Source organism: Mus caroli, unplaced genomic scaffold (assembly GCF_978045245.1).
Source record: "Mus caroli unplaced genomic scaffold, Mus_caroli_1 scaffold_2, whole genome shotgun sequence".
Lineage (NCBI taxonomy): Eukaryota > Metazoa > Chordata > Mammalia > Rodentia > Muridae > Mus > Mus caroli.
Genome location: NW_028227257.1, coordinates 17,406,782 through 17,427,871, shown reverse-complemented (window position 1 = coordinate 17,427,871; position 21,090 = coordinate 17,406,782). Strand labels below are relative to the sequence as shown.

Here is a 21,090-nt window from a genome sequence, read left to right as displayed (position 1 = left end):
AGAAGAACAGCATCCTTACCGGCACATTTGGTCCTGGTAGTTAGGGGTGGTCCTGGTGGTCCTGTGCCCCCCTCGCCTGGTCGTGTGAGCAGCACCCGGATCTCATACTCCACATCAGGGTCCAGATGCCAGAGCTTGTAGTTGGGAGAGTCCACGATGTGGGTCTCGGCCCAGGTGCCTGTGGTTGTGCGGTATTCTACCTCCTTCAGTATGATGGGGCCATCCCCAATAATGGAGTTGGCATTTGGTTTAATCCACAGGTAGGTGGCACCCACGGCCAGTAGTTCCGGGGGAGCAATGGGCGTGGGAGGCTCTGAAAGAAAGCAGGCAAGCAAAGGAATTTCAGCTTTAAGTGGCATCTTGAGATGGATCCACAGCACAGCAAAAGAAAGAACCGACTCCTGAAAGTTGACCGTGAACTCCACTTGTATGATGTGAAACATTCATGTGTGTATGCATGTGTACGCATGTGTGTGAGTGTGTGTGTTAACTTGTGTGAATATGTGTTTAGGGACGGCTGGTTGAGCCTCTCTCAGGGGCTGATTCTCCCTCTCTCAGCAGTCACTAAGTGCCTGCTTGTAGCTCTTTATTTAGGAGTGGAGCCTTGTAAGATTTTTCCCATCTACTCTGGTGTTGTCATTATATTGGTCTTGTCTAAGGACCATGCTATTGAAATGTCATGGGTACAGCTGTCTCATATAGAAGACATCATCTCACATCATATGCCCCCAACCTGTGGCTCTTAAAGTCTTTCACCTCCTCTTCCAAGTTCTATTCTGAGCCTTAGTTATAGGGTTTGTATTATAGATAGATATACCAATAGGGTTGTATTGCTTTCTGGATTTTGCCAATCGTGGGTATGCTGGTTTGCTTTATGTTGACTTGACACAAGCGAGAGTCATCAGAGAGGAAGAATCCTCAATTAAGAAATGCCTCCTTAAAAATCAGGCTGTAAAAATTTATATGCCTCAGTACAGGGGAACACCAGGGCCAAGAAATGGGAGTGGGTGGGTAGGGGAGTGAGGGGGGGTATGGAGGACTTTTGGGATAGCATTGGAAAGGTAAATGAAGAAAATACCTAATTAAAAAAATCAGGCTGTAGGCAAGTCTGTGGGACATTTACTTAATTAGTGTTTGCTGTGGGAAGGCTCAGTCCAAAGGGAGCGGGGCCAGTCCTAGGCTTATGGTGGGTTTTAAAAGAAAGCAGATTGAGCAAGCCATGAGAGCAAGCCACTAAGCAGCATGTGTCTGTGGTCTCTGCATCAGCTCCTGCCTCCAGGTTCCTGCCTTATTTGAGCTCCTGTCCTGACTTTCTTCAGTGATGAACTACAGTGTGGAAGTATAAGCCAAATAAGCCCTTTTCTCCATAGGTTGCTTTGATCATGGTGTTTCATCATAGCAAGAGTAACAGATCAGCTCCATCTACTGCAAAAAGAATTCTCTTTGATAAGGTGTAAGAGCAATGTGTAAGGTGTATCTGAGAGCATAAAGCTAAGTAGGTAGGAGATAGTTAAGCACTATACTGGGCTAGAAATGCAGCTGTAGTAGATTCTCCTCTGGAGTCTGTAATCTCACCAGCCATGGGTAGCTGAATAGTTTTACAATACCAGCCATTAAATTTCCTTCTATTAAGGAACCTTAAGTCCAATCAGTCAGCTGATAGTTAAGCCTAAGATTTCATTGACACTATTGCCCCACATCTTGCCATGCTGGTAAATGTCATGGTAGGTAGCTGGGTGAAACAACCAATTGCTTTTCTACTGGTACATATTGCAGGGAACCTCTGGGAGCTCAGAACTCATTCACAGAGAGGAGGTTTCTAGTTAGTTCCCCTGCAGCTCCCACACATTATTAGTAGAAATCCTCTGCAGATGATGATATAAACACAGATAGGAAAAAGATAAGGCAACAAAAATTCAGCTTCTCCCTCACCTTGATAGGTTCCTACCAGCAAAGAGTGTCCTTGGCCAACATGAGCCCAGCAAGAGCCAAAGGAAAGGTTATGCCAAGTTACCAGATAACTGGTCTGCGTGGCACCTTCCTTAGTTAATAGATACTTAACCAAACAGACCTAGCCAAACTCACAGCATAGTGAAGTAGGATGAAATCCACAAACCCCATGCAGGGTCTTCATATGTAGGCCAAGTTGGCCTTAGGCTCACTGTGTATCCCAGGCTGGCCTCAAATGCCAGATTCTCTTGCCTTGTCTGTCCAAATTTAGGGATTACCAGTATGCCTCACCATACTTTACCTAGTGGCCATTTGTTTCTGAAAATATTTTATTTTCTGAAAACTATTTTATTTGGATAACCTAGTGGATAGCAGCATTTGTTTGCTCTTGAAGAGGACCCAGACCCAGCATCCTCATGGTGGCTTATTACCATCTGTAACTCCAGTTCCAGGGCTCTGACACCTTTGCTTAACATCCATGGACACTTGGCACACAAGTGGTACACAAACACACACTCAGGTTAAACATTCATACACATAAAATAAAATGAACAAATATTTTAAATTTAAATATTATAATTATTATTCACACATACATAGTATTTCTACAGGACTTCCACAAGATCAACCAGAGCCCCATCATGGATACGGAACATACCACCCCTCTCTGAGGAACATGACAGGGAGAGTGAGAGTCACTTATTTTCAGGGATGTGGACTCTGAGATGATCCAAAGGATTTAATTTTTGATTGTGCATAAGGGTGTAAATATTTACATGTGTATGCAGGTTCCTGCCAAAGTCCAGAAGAGAATATTGGAGCTACAGAGAGCAGTGAGGTATCTGATATGGGCACTGAGAGCCAAACACTTGCTTGCCACAAGAACAAGAAATACTCTCAACCACTGAAATCTCTCCAGCACCTCCATCCCCATTTTGTTTGTTCATTTTTGTTTTGGTTTGTTTGTTTGTTATTTAAAACAAACTTGGTCTGTTCATCATTTTTTATCTGTGACAAACACAGAAGTGGAACAAAAGTCACAGAAGGAAAGAAAGAGAAAGCACATTCTTCCTTAGCAGCCTAAGTGACAGCCTTGGACATTTCTGCAGATGCCAACCCAGTTCTCATTCATGTACTTACATCATTTCCTCTAGTTTCAGTGACACATGGGCCAGATATAGAAGAGTTTTGCTTCCCTCACGTTAAGCATAGTTTTAGTTATGGGATACAAGGGTTTTACTGTCTTTTCTAGGTACTGAATAATGACCAAGTTATCATCCTAATTACTCTCCCATTGCTGGACACTTCGGCTGTTCTAAGCTCCTCTATGGTAACTAATTCTGCCACTGACATCTCTATGCAAATTATTTCAGGCCTTCCTGTCTGGGTCTGGTAGTGTTTCATGACCAAAGGCCAGGAATGGGGTTATCTGCCAAGGGGAATGAATAAGTCCTTGAATCCTCCAGCAGAAAGCTGAGGTGATAGGGTGAGAAGTCAGATGCAGATTTATTTAAGCACTCTTTACCATGGAGAGTCTCTGGGTTCCTAGGTGAATAAATGAAGGTCTGAGTTTAATTTGGGACTCTGGAATAGAGGAGGGCTCATTCTGTGTGTGTGGGTTTTTTTTTTCTTTTAATTAATTACCTAGCATTAAAAGGTCCTCCAGAAGCCGAATCATCTACTCTGAAACAGGGATGGACAATACAGTCTCAGTGTGACTCTAAGCTCATCTGGAGGGACAACTTCAGATTGCCTCTATTATTGCTCGCCATTTGGTCAGAGAAAGGAATTAAGCAGATTAGTCAAGCTAGGTGCTTTTCTTTACAAAGCCAAGGAGGTTATTACTCAAGACCTTGTTATCTCAAAGGTGTTTGCAAATTGATTTTGGGATAATTTGTTCCAGGTAGAGAAGTTAAGTTGGCAGGCAGATAATTTCTGGGCTCATCCTTTGTGCATTTTAAATATATAGAGCCTCCAACTGCCATTATCAACCCCCAGGAGCTCCTATCAGTCTCCAGTGAGGCCTCAAGGGTGATATTCTGTAGCTCTGTGATGACTCTGCCTAATTCCTTAATATCATTATTCACAGACCGGCTCTGGACAGGACGAAGAGCAACCCACTCCGACGCTGTGGGGGCTGAGCGGTGGCTGCATTAAGCTCTCCCATCGACTTTCTCCCATGCTCTACTGCTTTCCTGTTTCAGGCATTAGCAGTTTTCAATTTCTGACCACCAGAAAGAAAATACAGTATTAATCTTTCCAAACATTTACTCTCTTTTCATGTATTTCTAATGGTAGGTGGAAGTACAATAACAAACATCTTCTTGAGTGTATAAATGTCCCCATCTCCAAGGGCAGGTTTACAAGTTCATGCGCAGTCTAGACATTGTGGCATACCCGCATCTCTCTTTCTCCTCCAAAGTAGATCAGGAAAATTCAGCACAGTGTTTTCCGATGTTTAAGTGTCTTCTAGCATTAGAGAATTGCTTTCAGTTTTTATATTTTGATTTCCCCCCCTTTTTTTGTGATATGCTGGTTTAAAACAGAGGCATGTACGCAAGTGTTAAAGGGAGAAAGAGGCAGGGATGAGAGACCAAACTTTCTTGATAACAAGCAATATGTCCTTTTAAATGAATAAAAATATTAGCATTGATTCTTATCAGGAGTTTCTTCTATATCTAAGATGAACTGTCCAGTAAGACCATGCAAGAGATGAACACGGACATCCAGTCCAGCTTAGATGTAGCCATCCTAAGATCTCAGAGACATCCAGAAGAATAATGAGTCTCAGGGGGCACTACAGATATATTTAAAAGAAATGGGGCAGGTGGAGCATTAGAACTCGGCTCCGGATTCTTACTCCTTCCTTTCTCATTTTTATATTTTAGATATTTATGGAATTAAGCAGAAGTGTCATAAAAAATGAGTATACCAGGGGTGTTCAATTTTGAGTAATACAGAGACCCTAAATCTCCAATAAGAAACTAGGTATTCTTCAGAGAAATGTGGAAAAGTGCACTGCCCAGAGTTCTATGCATTATTTCAGAAATTTGTGAATCTTTCTGTTATAGTTAATCTTCCTCAGCAACTTAAGTGGACTTAGAATCACACAGGAGATAAGACATACTTCTGGGCATATCTAGCTGAAGGTTTCTAGAGAGGTTTGGCTGAGGGAAGACCTACCCTGAATGTGACTGACATAATGCCATGGCCTGGGGTCCTGGGGCTTATTAAGAAGGGTAGGAGACACGCAAACTTTATATGCCCCAGTACAGGGGAACGCCAGGGCCAAAAAGTGGGAATGGGTGGATAGGGGAGTGGGGGGGAGGGTATGGGGGACTTTTGGGATAGCATTGGAAATGTAATTGAGGAAAATACATAATAAAAAAAGTATTTAAAAAATAATAAAAAAATAAAAATAAAATAAAATTGCACTCATCCAAAAAAAAAAAAAAAAAAGGGGTAGGGAGAGGAAAGCAGTTAGACAGCAGAAGAATTCATCTGCCTCTACTGCCTGAGGACAGACGCAATGTGACCTGCTGCCTCATGCTCCACCACCATTTCTTTTTCTGTTCTGATTGACAGCAAGCTCCTAAACAAAAGGCAAAATAAACCTTGCCACTTGTCAGCTGTTTTGTCAAGTATTTTGCCACAGCAACAAAAATAAACGAAAACAAACAAAATAACAACAACAACAACAAAACAACTTCTGAAACCCAAGTATAAGTCAAGTCTATGCATCGAACACAGGAAATATCAGAGAATCTACTCGCCAACCACATGCCCATATCTTACACTTCGATGACACTCCAGACTACCCAATGTCGCAGGGACAGGGTCTGGGAACATCACCAGAAGCAGGATTACATTTTACCATTTCTAGTTTCCCAGGTGCCCAACCTTTGGGTAGAAACAAAGTGTGCAAAGGTTTCCATCAACAGCGATGAGTAAATGTCTAGGTCCCATGAAAATGACGAAGCCAACACAACCACATCTAAAGCACAAAGACATGAGGTTGATCCATGACACAGGATGTAGACTTCTACAAATGCATGCTTCCAGGGCTAGAGATGTTAGCTCAGTTGTTACATGTTTATCTAACACAGAGCTCAGACTTTAAGCCCCAACATTCTATTATATACTGGATATGATAGACCATAACTACATAATCAAGAGGTAGAGGCAAAAGAGCCAGAAGTTTAAGGTCATCTTTAGATACATAGTGAGTTCAAGACCAATTTGAGATGCATGAGACCCCATCACCAAAAAAGAAAAAAATATGTTTTCAAATCTACCTCTCTTCCACCAAGGACTCCACTAAGGTCTTGAGATGAACAACTTGGCAGGTAGAAGTTCCCTATGAGAGAAATCCCAACTGTGTGTGCATCTCACTGCTAGCTGAAGCAGCCTGAACATGGAACCCAGCAGTGGAGATAAACATAGACGTTGTGCCATGGAATTGGAGAGTATCATAGCTGAGAAAAGCAGCAATGACCAACTGTGGTGTGGGTCAGACTGCAGGGGACGGCCTGTGAAGGGCAGCCTATTGATCAGGTAATGTTTTCCAGGGAAAGTTTAAGGGAGAGGAACCATTGCAGTCAGACATTCCTCGGGGTCCCCTAAATCTGTATTGCTTAGGCACAAGTCACCAAGGCTAGTCCAGTCAACAACTAAAGCTGTGTATTTCAAGCCCTCATTCTACAAATATTGCTGAGATGTTGGAGTAGTCTATGTGTTGATTCAGATAATTAAATAATGGAAATGAGAATATTATTCCCTCAAGTGGGCTGACTGACTGGAAGGGGCCATAAGAAAAACTTCTGGAGTTTAGAAATTTTCTGTGCCTTGAATATGGTTACATAACTGTCCTAGTTTGCTTTCTATTGCTGAGATAAAGACTATGACTGAAAGAAATTTGGGGAAGAAAAAAAAATGATTTCACCTTGAAAGTTCCAGACCATCACTGAGGGCATCAAAGCAAAAGCTCTGGGAAGGAACCATGAAGGGAAGCTGCTTCCTGGCTTGCTCCCAGAGGCTCACTCTGTCTGTTCTTTTTATAGAAGCCAGGACCATCTGTACAGAAATGGTACCACCCACAGTGGGCTAGGCCCTCCCACACCAGTCATTAGCCAAGAACATGCCCCAGAGGCATGCCCACAGACCAATCTGATGGAGGCATGGTCTTAGTTGACGATCTCTCTTCCCAGATGACCCTAACATGTGTCAAGTTGACAAACTGTTAACCAGCACAGTAGCACTTATCAAAACAGACTTTAAAATACAGCCATCTCTGTGTAGGGAAATGGCCTCTTTAAGCACTACAAAAAACTGGGCTGACAAGATGACTCATCCAGTGAAGGCCTGTTGACTTAGGTTCGATCTACAGAATTCATGTTGTAATGTCAAACACCAAGTCTCCGTTTTGTAAGCCCTGAACTCCTGTAGCAAGATGGGAGACAGACACAGGAAAATCACTTGAATGCTCTTGGGCTAGCCTGGAGGATGCAGTTCAGCAATGCAGCAGCAAAAAAGAGCTTGACTCAACAAGGTGGAGGGGGAAACAGATGCCTCAAGTTGTCTTCTGAATTCCACATATGTAAACACACAGAGAGATGAATATGTTTATAAATCACGAAAAACAAACAAAAATATTGCCATTCCTGGTCAATAAAGGAGAAAGAATGTTTACAGAGAGACATGTTGCTAAATTTATTTGGAAGGAATCCCAACAGGTTTATAGGAGATAAGGCACAGCACTTAAGGATACATACTGCTCTTTCAGAGAACCTGAATTCAATGCCCAGCGCTCGTGTGGGGGAGCTTACAATCACTTCTAACTTCAGCTCCAGGGATCTGGCAACTCTGGGTTCTAAAGGCATCTGAACCCATGTGCACATAAACACACATAGGTGCATGCACACATACATAATTAAAAATAAGAAATTTCTATTAAAAAGAGGCAAGCTTCCAATCCTGTGTCATCTTGAAGCAATTCTGTCCTTACCATCAGATCCTGACTCTTTAAAGCATTCCCTAGTGCTCAGCTGCTCAGACCCAGTGAGCTCCCATCCAAGGAGCTCTCCCGTGTATAACACAATCAACCCCTCTCTGATCCCCAGCATCCTCTATGCAAAGACAAGTGATTGACACATGATGGCATCTCTGCCCACAAAGTTTGAAACCACATCAAGGGGGAGAAAAGCCTGCTGTTAGGGAGCTACAGCCTGACTTGGAAAATGGCATTGGTCCCCTCTAGTTTAGACATCAAAGCATACAGAGGAAAAAGATGTTGTGAACCACCTGCAAACCCTGGGCTACAGCTGCCCTCGAGATGCCAAAGCTCTCCTTCAGTGTGTAGATGGTGTTGTGACCCCCTTAATGTAATTCAGCCTCATCCTCAGGCAGCAATCTTCAGACCAATTCTGTCTTTCTTTTCCCTGCTGTGAGCACTTGTAACAGTTTGACTCCCAGAAATTCCTACGGAGAGCAAAAGTGCTTCAAATAGCTGAAGATGGATCGGTGTGTATATGCATTGTCTGCTTTGGACAAAAATCAAGTGTTCTGAAGAAAACTGGATGTCACTAAGAAGTGCAGGTAACTGTGATATGGTTCAGGTAGGGATAACATGGCCTCCAGCACATGCCATTGCCTTCTTTACTCTACCAGAGCTCTCATTTAACTTCGATTTACTGGTCATATGGTCTTAGGGGTACAGCTTTATAGGTTTAACAGCACGTATACATATGTACCTAGGGAGACAATTTGCTATACTATCATCCCTTTCATACGTTTATATATGCTATTCACATCGGCAAAGGTGTCTTTCCTCTTACCCTTAACTGAGCCATGTATTCTCTCTGTTTTTCAACTTTTCTATAAAACAACTTTTATTGCATAGACCACTGACCCATCTGCAAAGGTGCTCAAAGTCACTCTAGTAATTAAACCGATGCTTAGGCAAATCTGCTGCATAAAATAGTGCATTAAGGACCAAAAGATGAAGGGGAGTTAGCTAGCAGCCAGAGTCCCAAGGGGAGCTAGCCTGCAGCCAGAGTCCAAGTCTATTTTGCCCTGCATTCACTAGCCATGTGCATGACTCTAAACAGTTCATCTGATCTTTGTGGGGCTTGATTTTATCACCTCAAGAATGGAAAATTGCATTATGACTTAAATTGCAGAAATATTGAAAATCCCCAGGTAAAACCACAGGGATTCCATGTGCCTTCACTGATCTTCCCTGCCTTTCAGAGCCAGCAGTGGGCCTGAGTTCTCATGCCCACCCTGACTGGGGTCCATGCAGTCTCTGAGGACAGTCAGATGACTTACAACACACCAACAGGTGATACTGGAATTATTTTTTGTCCCTCGCCTTGAACTTTTGACATGAAGATTAAAACAACGAGCAAAAGAACTCAAGGGGAGAGATTTATTTTAGATCAGGATTATGGATATTACATCATGGCAGGGAGGCTATGGGGGAGCAGATGTACTCCTATCATATTAATAACTAGAAGGCAAAATGGGGACAGGTGGAAGACAGGGCAAGGAAAGAGAAAGAGAATATGGGGGCAGGTGAGAGACAGGGAGGGAGGGAGGGAGGGAGGGAGGGAGGGAGGGAGGAGAGAGAGAGAGAGAGAAAAGAGAGAGAGAGAGAGAGAGAGAGAGAGAGAGAGAGAGAGAGAGAGAGAGAGAGAATATTACTACCTCTCTTTGTCTTGTTTTCACATGTGGGTCTCTACCCAATACAGATGATGTCCACTCACTTTCAGTGTAGGGCTTTCCCTGCAGTTAAACCTCCCTAGAAATGTGGAAAAGCCATACAAATGCATCCTGAGGTGTACTTTACTAATACTATGAGTGAGCATCTCTTGATCCAATCAAATCAGCACAGGGTCACAGTTGAATAAGTACTTGCTGTCTTAGCTGGGTTGTGGCAAAACACACATATCAGTACTCAGAAGGCTGAGGCAGGAGGATAGTGGGTTCTAGGCTGGTGTGAATTACCTAGTGAAAAACCTGTCTACAACAAGTTTAAAAGTGAAGACTTAAATGTTTAAGATCTTGTTGAAGTGGGTAAGAAAGTAGTTAATAAATTCTCATTAAAGAAAAGGTCAGTACAGTGACATGAAGGCGCAGACATTGGGAGGGGCATTGCAGAGAGCCATGTGTGGGTATCTGTCAAAGGCATAAAAGAATTTGGAGAGGAACAAAGGAACAAACAAACAAATTTGATATGACGGTTTGGGCCTAGTTGTTTGATAATTTGCTATGCCATGTCCTGTTGCTGTCACTGGGAGGTCTTCCCTTTTCTGAAGGGAAACAGAAGAGGAGTGGATCTTGGGGGAGAGAGGAGATCAGGCTGGAGGGTGCTGGGTGGAGTGGAGGGAGGGGAAAGTGTGGTCTGGATGTAATACATGAGAGAAGAATACATTTAAAAACTGGAATGAAACAGTATTCACAAACACAGATGAAGAAAACTTTAAACAAAGTTCCAGTTTTCAGACTGTGAAGAACACAGAGGGATCCAGACAGAGACAACCATAAGTCTTGAGCTTAGGATCACAGAGGTGTGTCCTGGAAATATATACCTAAGGAAAAATCCCAAGGATCTAGGGGGGGGGGGGGAAAGCATAGCTATTCACTGAAAACAAAACAGAAAACTTTTTTAAAATGGCAATCACCACACTGTGTCTGTTCAATTTGAAATGATGGTTTTATCAAAATGGTAAAAATAACTCATGCTAGCAGTAAGAGGTATACAGACTGGACAGTCATAGACACCTGCCAGTGTACTTGGGACACTAAAAATACTATTTGGTTTTAGTATCAATTCTATGGGTAACAACTGGGAACATCCACTCTTTTTTTTTTCTTTTTCTGAAAAGAAGAAGAGATATCAAGATGAATGTCAAATAATTAGTCATTCAAAGAACTGAGACTGGGACTGAGGCACCTGCCTAAGTGGCTTCACTCCCAAGCTTTAATACAAGGATAGCATTACCAACACAGAGCAGAATAGAGTACTCCTCAGAAATGTGCCCAGAATTTCAGCCAGAAAAGAGGTTCTTTTTGCACATCCAACAGAAGAAGCACTCTCATACATAGGAAAAGAACCACCCACTGTGTTCCTTAAAGAAAAACAACTTGACAGTTTACACCAGTGCATCTTGGGATGATCAATGTTGCCTTCAGATGATCAGCATCATAGTTTCTGGGATGTGGCATTTGAATATGCCAGTAGCCAGTCCCCAGGAGAGGACTAGCTGTTAGAAGATCTTTCTCTCTAGGAGAAGAATAGAATACTAAATATTACATTCCCTCCTTAATGCTCAGGGACTAGCACAGAAGAGAAGCAGGGGTAAGAGATAAGAGACAAACAGCGTGTTCTAGACCAGACAGGACCCCGGCACTCATGAACCCACAGCAGCAATGGCTGCCTGGACAAGATCAAGCTAGTCAGCATCCTAGCACCAAATAGAAAGAAGTTCATCAATCCACAGCCCTGACGGAGAAGCTAGGACCAGCTGGTAGTATCTGGAGCATGCCAGTTTTCTTTATGTGTATGGTCAACACCCTCCATTGGATGACTCCATACTCCTCGTGTATGGGCAGCACCTACTAGAATTGATGGGATATTTTAAAAGGGGGAGGGGAAGAGAAAATGAAATTATGGGCTAGGGAGGTAGGGATGGGCCTGGGAGACATTAAGGGGAGCAGTTAAGGGTGAATATGATAAAAATATATTGTATGAAATTCTCAAAAGCTTACTTTTAAAAAGAAAGAAAACTACTCTAAGAAAGACTAGACCAAACAGAGCCCACAGTTCCAGGAGAGGCCCTCTTTATCTGGTGCTTCTAATAAGCCATTTTGTGAAAAAATGTTAGCCCTTTCACTAAATACCCCAAATGCTTTGGGAAAAGTCTCTCTCAGATATCTAGAGGTATAGGTTTAACTAATTCAGACAAGAAAACCAAGTCCCAGCTACTTAAGCCTATTAAAACGCCAGAGAGCTGGACATGAAAGCACATGCTTCTATGTGCAGTTCTGGGGAGGCATTGACAGGAAAGTTGCTACACGTTTGAGGTTAGACATGATGAGTTCTAAGACATACTTGTTGATAGAAGTGAGACTGTCTGGAGAAAACAGAAAACCAAACCAAACTACTAACACCAAAATGTCGGTGCTCAATGCTCTCTTTATATAGCTGTTAGGAAATAGGTATTTTCCCCATTCCCTGTTCCCCCATCCCTTCTCTTGGGCAGATATTTTCTAATAAACCTGCATGGGCTGGCTACTGTAAAGACATTTAAATAAGCACATTTTAAAAAAAAAAAAAGTAGCCAGAATCTAGAAACAACCCAGACATCCCTTAACAGAGGAATGGATACAGAAAATGTGGTACATTTACACAATGGAGTACTACTCAGCTGTTAAAAACAATGACTTCGTGAACAAAGAAAAGCACAGGTTTCTGTATCTCATGCTTTCACACACAGTGTGTCCTTTAGCGGGATTCATCTCCTCCCATCTGCCCAGACATCTAGGTAACAGGAATCAAGATGCGTGGCTGTATCATTTGTCTTGTAGATTTCCCACCAATATCTCAGTCGCAGTGAGAGATATGGCTACTTCGGATCTTGTCCAAAGGCTTCCACTGTGAGTGGAGATTTGACTTTCAAATAATCTTATAATTAAAAAAAAAAAACTCAAAAAGTGATTTTTCTCCCTACAATGGTCCATGCAATGAGAAAAAAATTCTCTCATTATATGGATACCAAGGCTCTGGTTTTCATAAAATATAACCTTCCCATACCACACAGGTGGTAGTAACCTAAATAGTGTTCTGCTTCTTCTTCTCTTACCCCAGTCCTGAACCATCTCTTTCTGTGTACTATGCAAATGTACTTCTGATTCAGCTTCATGTGTTGTGAAGAACATAGAATGGGTGTGTTCACAGATGACTTTCTATGCAGCCAGTACCAGGCTCTGGACATTAAAAATCTTTCAGCCAGATGACGATGTCATTTCCACTTTATAAGTGAGATAAGTCCACCAGAAAACCTAAGGTTTAAGATGATCAGCTGATCACAATTACAAGAAGAAACCAGGATTCTATCCAAAGAAGGTTACAGACAAGTCTATCAGTATCTTCACTGTTGAAAAGGATCAGGTGATCCTGTCTAAGCTACAGAAGATGATGAAGAAGAGAAGTCAGGTCCAGAACTACCCCCCACACCAAATTAACAGGAGTCAATAATTATGTAGTTGTAGATACAGAAAGTATATAGGAACTTACTGTTTCACCTGCCTGAACCAGAGGACCCCATTATGTACCCATAGCTCAGCTTGAAGATGTCTAGGAATAAGAAGTACACATTCTAGGGACCATACAAGTAGTAAGGTTTTTAAAAAGATTTATTTTCATTAATTATGGGAGTGCATGCACATACACATGCATGTGCATAAACATATGCATGTACTGTGTGTGTGTGTAGGTGAGTGTAGGTGCCGATGGAGTTCAGCAACATTCATTCCCCTGGAGCAGGTGAGCCTAAACGACCTGATGCCAGTGCTGGGAACCTAACCTGGGTTATTTGCAAGAGCATTACATGGTCTTAACTTCTGAGCCATCTCTCCAGCCTCTACAGTCTTTATACTGAGAAAGCACACACCTGAACTCTAAGAGGATAATTCTCTCTAGATCTCCCGGTTCATTAAGCTACCCTTGCCCTCTTTACACACTGTTGATACAGAAATGGCAGGAGACATCTTTTTGCGTGTCCTCTTCTCTCTGCTAGATCCCTCTTCCTTTTCTCCAGCTAACTCACTTTTCCTTGTCCTTGAAATTTTAGCTCTCCTGTGGAATGCCCTCCTGGATGCTCTCATCCTTACACTTTGTTCTCTGTGAGTTCCGCTACCTTAGCCCAGGTTGAGAGGCAGAGCCTGAGACAAGGTTTCTGAAGAAGCAAAAGATTAGAGATGAATTCTCAGGATGCAGGATACAGGAAATCATGGTGCTAAATAAGGATGTGATTTTTTGATTGCAGACTAGCTTCAGCCTAATCTTACAGGATCTCTGAACATGAACTATACCAGTTTTAGACAGAGGCACCAAAATTACATAGTATTAATTAGTCAGTCTCCCTAGATGCAGAGGTACCACTATCTCCCTCAATTCCCCAGCAGTGTAGCTCCCATGTAACTAAAGGTACTTATCTTGGGACAAGAAATATTAATCTGCTAGGACCTTCTGAAACAATAGGGCACAAAGTAGGCAGCTGAAAATAACTGTCATTTATCAACCTGCAGTTCCCACAGCAGACATGTGTCATCAAGTTGTCAACAGACCCATTTTCCCTTGAGAGGCTCTAGGAAAGACTCCTTGCTCACCTCTCTAAGTCTTTCATGTCATGTCAACCGTCCCTGAGCTTCTGTGCTCTGTGCATGAGTCTTGCCTCCCTCTGCCCTGCCTTTATATGCTATTCTTATGTGGCTGGAGTTTTTACTTGAATTTCCCTCTTTGTATGAAATCATAGATTATATTAGATCAATGTCCATCATAGCTAGGGTCTCTGTTGCTGTGATAGAACACCATGACCAAAAGCAGCTTGAAGAAAAAAAGAGTTTATTTTGCTTATAGTCCACTGAAAGGGGAAGTCAAGGAAGGAACTCAAGGCAGGAACCTAGAGGCAAGAACTAGTGTGGAATCCATGCAGGAATGCTATGTACCGGCTTGTTCCTCGTGGGCTCTCAAACATCAACCAAAATAATCCCCTACAGACTTGGCTAAAGACCCAACTTAGAGAGCTATTTTTTCAAGTAAGATTCCCCCTCCCAGATATATCTATGCTGTGTTAAGTTGATAAAAGTCAACCAGCATAGGCTACTCTCTCTTCTCCAGTATGGACTCATTTTCACATAAATCATAACTGAGAACAATCTATTTCTAAATATATTAGAATCTGAGTTTCTAGGAATAATAAGACTTTGAAGGGAACACCATTCAACTCCTAGCAAGAGGCAAATATGAGGTTTCAGCTGTCATGACAGAGATGAGTGTTCTGGCCTGGATAAAGTCTTAATGTGTGCACTAACAGCAAATTCTAAAGCTACATCATGGAGGTCCCTCCTTGGCACCTTTGAGATACCTGTCTATTGCAGAATTTCTATATCTTTATATAGATTATCAGAGGGAGGTTATATTTCACCATACTGTAAGGTGTTCAGAACATAAATGAAGCTATTTTGTTTTGAGAATTCAAGTCCTAAAGGGCATATATACATAATATAGGTACTCTTGAATCTTCCTCCTCTTCAGTGTGGTAGTCTTTACATATCTGAGGATGGGAGCTGTCTTAGGATGCTATACCATCTCTTCTTGTGATCTCCCCACTCTTGAACTATTACACTTTTGCACAGTTATGACCACAACAACTGACAGAATACCTGAAGAAGGAAGAATATATTTTGACTCATGAGTCAGAGGGTTGCAGTCCATCATGGTGAGGAATGCAGAGCATAGCACCTCAGTTCAGTTCCTAAAAGCATGAGTAGATAGTGGAGGTTGTTCATATTACAGTGGACCAGGAAGCAAACAAAGCAGTAGGAACTAGGGGCAAGGTATAACCTTCAAAGGCCAATCCAGTTCTGTCTGCTAAGCACACCTCCTATGAACAGCATGGCCTCTCTAAATAGTGCCACCAATTTTGGAACAAGTGTTGTAAATATGAGTCTTGGAGTGAGGTATTTTATAACCTAACTGTAAGACATTTGAATATCTCTTATTTTGACTGTTTAAGCTATAATCAGAATTAAATCACTTTGAAACCCAGCTCTGCTATTTTTAGCCATATGTAGTAGATATTGGTAGCACTTGGACAGATTCCTTAGTGCTTGGAGCCTCCACACACTAGAGGCATCCTACCTCTAGCACCTGGGTTCTCTCTTGGACAATGTTGTCACAGGATTATGAGGGGATCATGACAAGGCATACAGATATACCAAGACTAAATATCATACTCCCAGATTCAAACCTTCACCCAAGAAAAGATGAGAGTAGATATCCTAGTTTGCCGGCTTTTCTAAGTAGTAAGACAGTGTGGTGGATTTCCTATCTTTTAGATGACCCCCTAGGGGCACTGTCATAACTGTCATAGTTAGGGTTTCCATTGCTGTGAAGAGACACCATGACCAAGGCAACTCTTATACAGGACATTTAATTGGGGCTGGCTTACAGGTTCGGTGGTTCAGTCCATTACTATCATGGCAGGAAGCACAGCAGCATCCAGGCAGGCATGGTGCTGGAGGAGCTAAGAATTCTATATCCTCATCCAAAGGAAGCAAGGAGCAGACTGTCTCCCAAGTGACTAGGAGGATCTCAAAGCCCACCTCCACAGTGATGCACTTCCTCCAACAAGGCCACACCTATTCCCAACAAGGCCACCCCTCCTAATAGTGTCATTCACTGCACCAAGCATATTCAAACCATTAATCATCAGAGACACAGCAAGATTACAAAATCCTGAATCTACCCTTCAGGGTACTTTGTTCTCTGCCCCACCTCTCTATCCCCACTAGAATGCCTTTCAAGTTCTAGACCAACTACCTGTAAATATATCTTACAGTCTACTTTGGGAGAAATGTAATTTAAGTTATTATAAAAACCATGACATATTATTTAATATCTAAATCTCAAATTCCCATTTGATCTGAAGATACAGCTTAGTTGGTAGAACATTTATCTAGAATACACAAACACTTGGATCCAATCCAATCATCACAGAGACTAAGGGTGGTGGTTTCACGCCTATATCCTAGAACTTAGAAGGTAGAAGCAGAATGGATCAGAAGTTCAAGGTCTTCTTTGACTAGTTAGCAAGTCTGAGGCCAGCTTCAGCAATGTGAAATCTTGTCAGAAATAAGCAAAATCTCTAAAGAACAACAATAAAACCACAAAAAAATAGACATTCAAATTCTTCATTTATAAAATCGATTAACAATGTCACTCTCTTTATAGGAAAATGCCATGTGGATTAAATAAACCAATATATTTAAAACAAACAGGCCACTCCTAGCACAGAACGTGGATGCCATTTTTATCTGTTATCAGTACATCTGTCTACCTATCAGTGAGCTGCTGAGTACAGTGCTCCCAGTTTTCTAACCTCCTTCCTATCTCTCGATAGAGAATCAATAGCAATGTCTCTGTGTTTTCTAATAAATTTTCACACACAAATACATTCAGGAGCCCAGGCTCAATCTACTTAACACAGTCTCACAGTGAAACCTATGAAGTCATTTACAAATGCATAATTCAGTAACAACTTAGCACCAGATGAGATTTTATGATCTGCAATCCTCTTGTCTGCCCCTGGCTCCTCTTTGTCCCTCAGTGCCTCATAATTTTCAAGATTACTCTTTGCTGGGCCATTTCCCAAAATTAAGAGCAGAATAATTATGCTAGAAGAGCCTTTTTAAAACTTACTTGCTAATCAGAAGTCTTCAGAACGCATGAATCAAGAGGCTGTCTCCCTCAGAGGAAGACCTGGAAGACCTAGGATTGTCAAGCTTTGCAATCAGAGGCTACTCTGCAGAGGCATCTTGTCTCAGAGCAGCAGGGGTCATGTGACAGGCATCCTTTTGTCTTTCTGCCCCACTTTTGCCCAGCAGCCTTGTTATAGAGAAATGAGTAAGTGGAACTCACATCTCAGTGAGTTTGGATCTCTTAGTTCCAGATATACTCAACTATACATCCATGCGACACTTGGAGACACACTACAGGGCAAGAACAACTAGTAATCTCCTGGTGCTATGTAGAAGTTTCTAGTCCAGGGTTTACTTAAATGAACCCATTCATTTCTTGTACTATACCATAAGATAAATACTATTTAGGTGCATTGTAAAGATGAGAAAACTAAAGGAATGTGCCTGTCATTCATCCCTGGTCTTTTGGCTCACTTTTTAATGATCAGCTCTGTGACTCTGTAATAGAACCCTTCATATCATACATCCAGGTGCCTAGGAATAGAAGATTCTAGAACAGTGCTTCTCAAACTTTCTAATGCTATGACTCTTTAACACAGGTCCTCATGTTGTGACAACCCTGATACTTAAAATTATGTTGTTTCTACTGTATAACTGTAAGTTTGCTGCTGTTATGAATCATAATGTAAATATCTGGTGTTCAGGAAATCTAATATGCAACCTCCAAAGGGATTGCAACCCACAGGTTGAGAACCACTGCCCTACAAGGAGCTAGACAAAGGATGAACATGCTCCTGTCTTATCTCATTGATGGTGTAGCAGAAGGCAGCAGCATCTCTGAGCTTTTATTTCGTCCAGTCTTCAATGCTATAATAGCATAGCATCTTGCTGGAAGTATCAGCAAAACTCAGATCATGCCCTTACTGCTGACATACTACTGAAAGGCACTCTGCCTTCAGAGGTCCCAGCAACTAGCCCTCCAGGGCTCCTTTTCTAGACTTCTAGTCCCCATAACAACACTTGTTCCCTTTGGATGGCCAACACTTAGATGTAGCAACTGCTTTCTGACATTTTGGGCTACTATCATTTCTAACTTTTCCTTGGTTAACCTTCTATCATTCCTGTAAAACTCCTCCATCAATAAAACACCTTGTGTGGTCTGCAGTTTGCTAAACCCTACATAACAAAACTAGATTTTATAATAATCTTCATGTTCCACATCAAAAAGCTCAGGCATAGAAGATAAGTAATTTGTCCACACAGTTAGTACATGACAATGCCAAAATATCCAGATTGCCTTGCTCAAGATTTTTGTGCTGTTTTTTTTTATTAGATTTTTTTTTATGTATAGCTCACAAGTGAAAGTTAATGGGCTACTTACAGGAATAGGTCCTCTTCTTCTACCATGTAGATCACAGGAACCAAACCTTTCTAAAACTTGACCAAACATGTCCCAAGGACTGACCCAGGTGGACAGTCTTGATGGCAAGTACATTTTCCTGCTGAGCCATCTCACTGTCCTAGAATTTATGGTTTTAGCTGATACACCAAATTGCCCCATTGCTCTAACCCTCTAATCAGCCACAGAACAAGACAGATAGATAAGAGCTAAGCAGATAAACTTTCTTGTTCAACAAACAATTACTGAAAATCAAGTCTACTTGTTCTCAGGAAAATAGATCAAAGCAAATTGCTATCTATGCTTGGGAGGAACCTGAGAGTAGCGAGTATAATATATTTAAACCAAGTAGAATGAAAATGAAGTTATACAATGGACAGTGGTTCATAGGACCAGGGCTGTATGGCTTACAAAGGACTGTGATATACAGAAAAATAGTCCTTAAATAATGTCCAAGTCTTATTCCCAAACTTATAGAACAAAAGGAACTCTGTAGATATGATGGACACACAGATATTGACTTGAGTACCCTGGTTTATGTAGGTGGGCTCAGCATAATCACCTACAGACATTTTAAGTGAAGAAGAAAGATAAAAGAATTGGAAAGAGATTGAAAGGTATTTCTCTATGACTTAGAAGATAGGAACAGAGACCTTGGCAGGCAGACAGGCAGACAGGCAAGCATGCAGGCCAAAGTCCTTTCCAGTAATGGCCTTCTAGCTCAGGCTCTTAAGCCTCCTGAGTTCTATAGTCTGAGCATCTGGATACTCTAAAGCATCTTGGACAGAAATGAAAGCATCAAATTCAGATCCATGAATGAAGAAACATTTTTTTCTCCTACAAGAATCTTGCCTCTAGTGACCTCTAGAAACTATTAAAAGTCAGGGAATAAATACTCCTGTGAGTCAAACGAACACAGTCCAATAGAATTGTAGACATCTAACCTCTAGTGCTATAGATAAGAAATTTATGTGGGTTAGAGTACAAAGTCTGTGGCCACTTCTTACAGTATAGACAGGTTATTAATACAAGCAAAGATGCCAAAATCAGATGGAAGCGCTCATAGAGGGATTTACAGTGAGTTCAAGCCATGGGTACATTTTTGAAAGCAGACACTTTCGGATGCACAGGTATGACATGGGTTCCTCTTAGCTAAGTCTAAGTTACTCTGGAGCTGCATATCCTGCAGAAATCCAGGAGATATGAGAAGGCAGCAAAAACCGAAGCAGAGAGGTCAATTGGAACCAAGTAGAGTATTCATCATAGCAAGGCTTTGTTAGCATTGGGATAACACAGGTGCCCATTCCTCTGGGACAACTCTTTTGAATGTGGGGTAGAGAAAAGATCTGAGAGAAGGAAATTAGACGTGGAGATCAATAAGGAAGTCAGCATCAGCTGCCAGTTACGGAGGGAAGAAATGAAGATGTCTGAGGAATATGAAGGTCCTGACGTTGGATGGGCTGAGAGGAACAAGTTTTACGTTCAGGAGATGAAGTGGAGATAACATGTGGCCACTGATTAGATAAAAGAAATAAAGGAAATGGAACCAATACAAGAACATGTTCATTGAGGGTCCTCGGTTCCTACAGACATCTTTAACTTCTATATTGCTTGCATGGTTCATATTGCTGGTATTATCTACTTTCCATCTCAATATTCTAATGTTCTGTGATAGCTTTTCCACTCTATATCAATTGCCCTGTATATAATTTCTTTGCAGTTCAAAGAGCAGTGTGGAGAATTAAACGGATGAATGATCATTGGGTCAAACAGAGGTTGATTTGCTATCACTGTGGCTTAGTCATGTCACTTTGGGAAAGTTACATTATGACCTTGAGCCTTGGGTTCCTCATATGTAAAACTGGGCAACAGAGCCTACCTCTTGATAGGTCTTAGTGAAGATCAAATGTAAATTACAGAAACCTGACAAAGCTGATGGCCTTGTTTCCTAAGCTAATGGCCTTGTTTCCTACAGTGGTTCTTCTCGCCATTCCAAAGCCCTTTCCAAAGCCAGCAATGGTCATCTAATAATGCAGGCCCTCAAGCCTCCTGCTGTCTATAGTCTGAGCATCTGGATACTCAAAGCATCTTGGACGGAACTGAAAATGTCAAATTTAGGTCCATGAATAAAAAAAACGTCTCTCCCACATGGATCTGCAACTCTGAGTCAACAAGTACCAGGAGAAAAATTGATGCTGTCACGCTAGAATAAGTCTGAGAAAACCCAATGAAAAGGAGATGCAGAGAGTGAGGGAAGA

The 21,090-nt window shown here is 41.7% G+C and overlaps 1 protein-coding gene across 12 annotated transcripts in view; it reads right to left on the bottom strand.

Moving 5' to 3' along the window:
* The window catches only part of Ptprt (protein tyrosine phosphatase receptor type T), a 1,119,809-nt gene that overhangs the window by 615,968 nt on the left and 482,751 nt on the right, over positions 1-21,090 (bottom strand). For all 12 annotated transcript variants that reach the window (XM_029473981.2, XM_029473985.2, XM_029473982.2 and 9 more), the window contains exon 7: positions 20-313. In XM_029473981.2, coding sequence (XP_029329841.1) covers positions 20-313 — 294 coding nt within the window. The remainder of the gene's footprint in view (positions 1-19; positions 314-21,090) is intronic.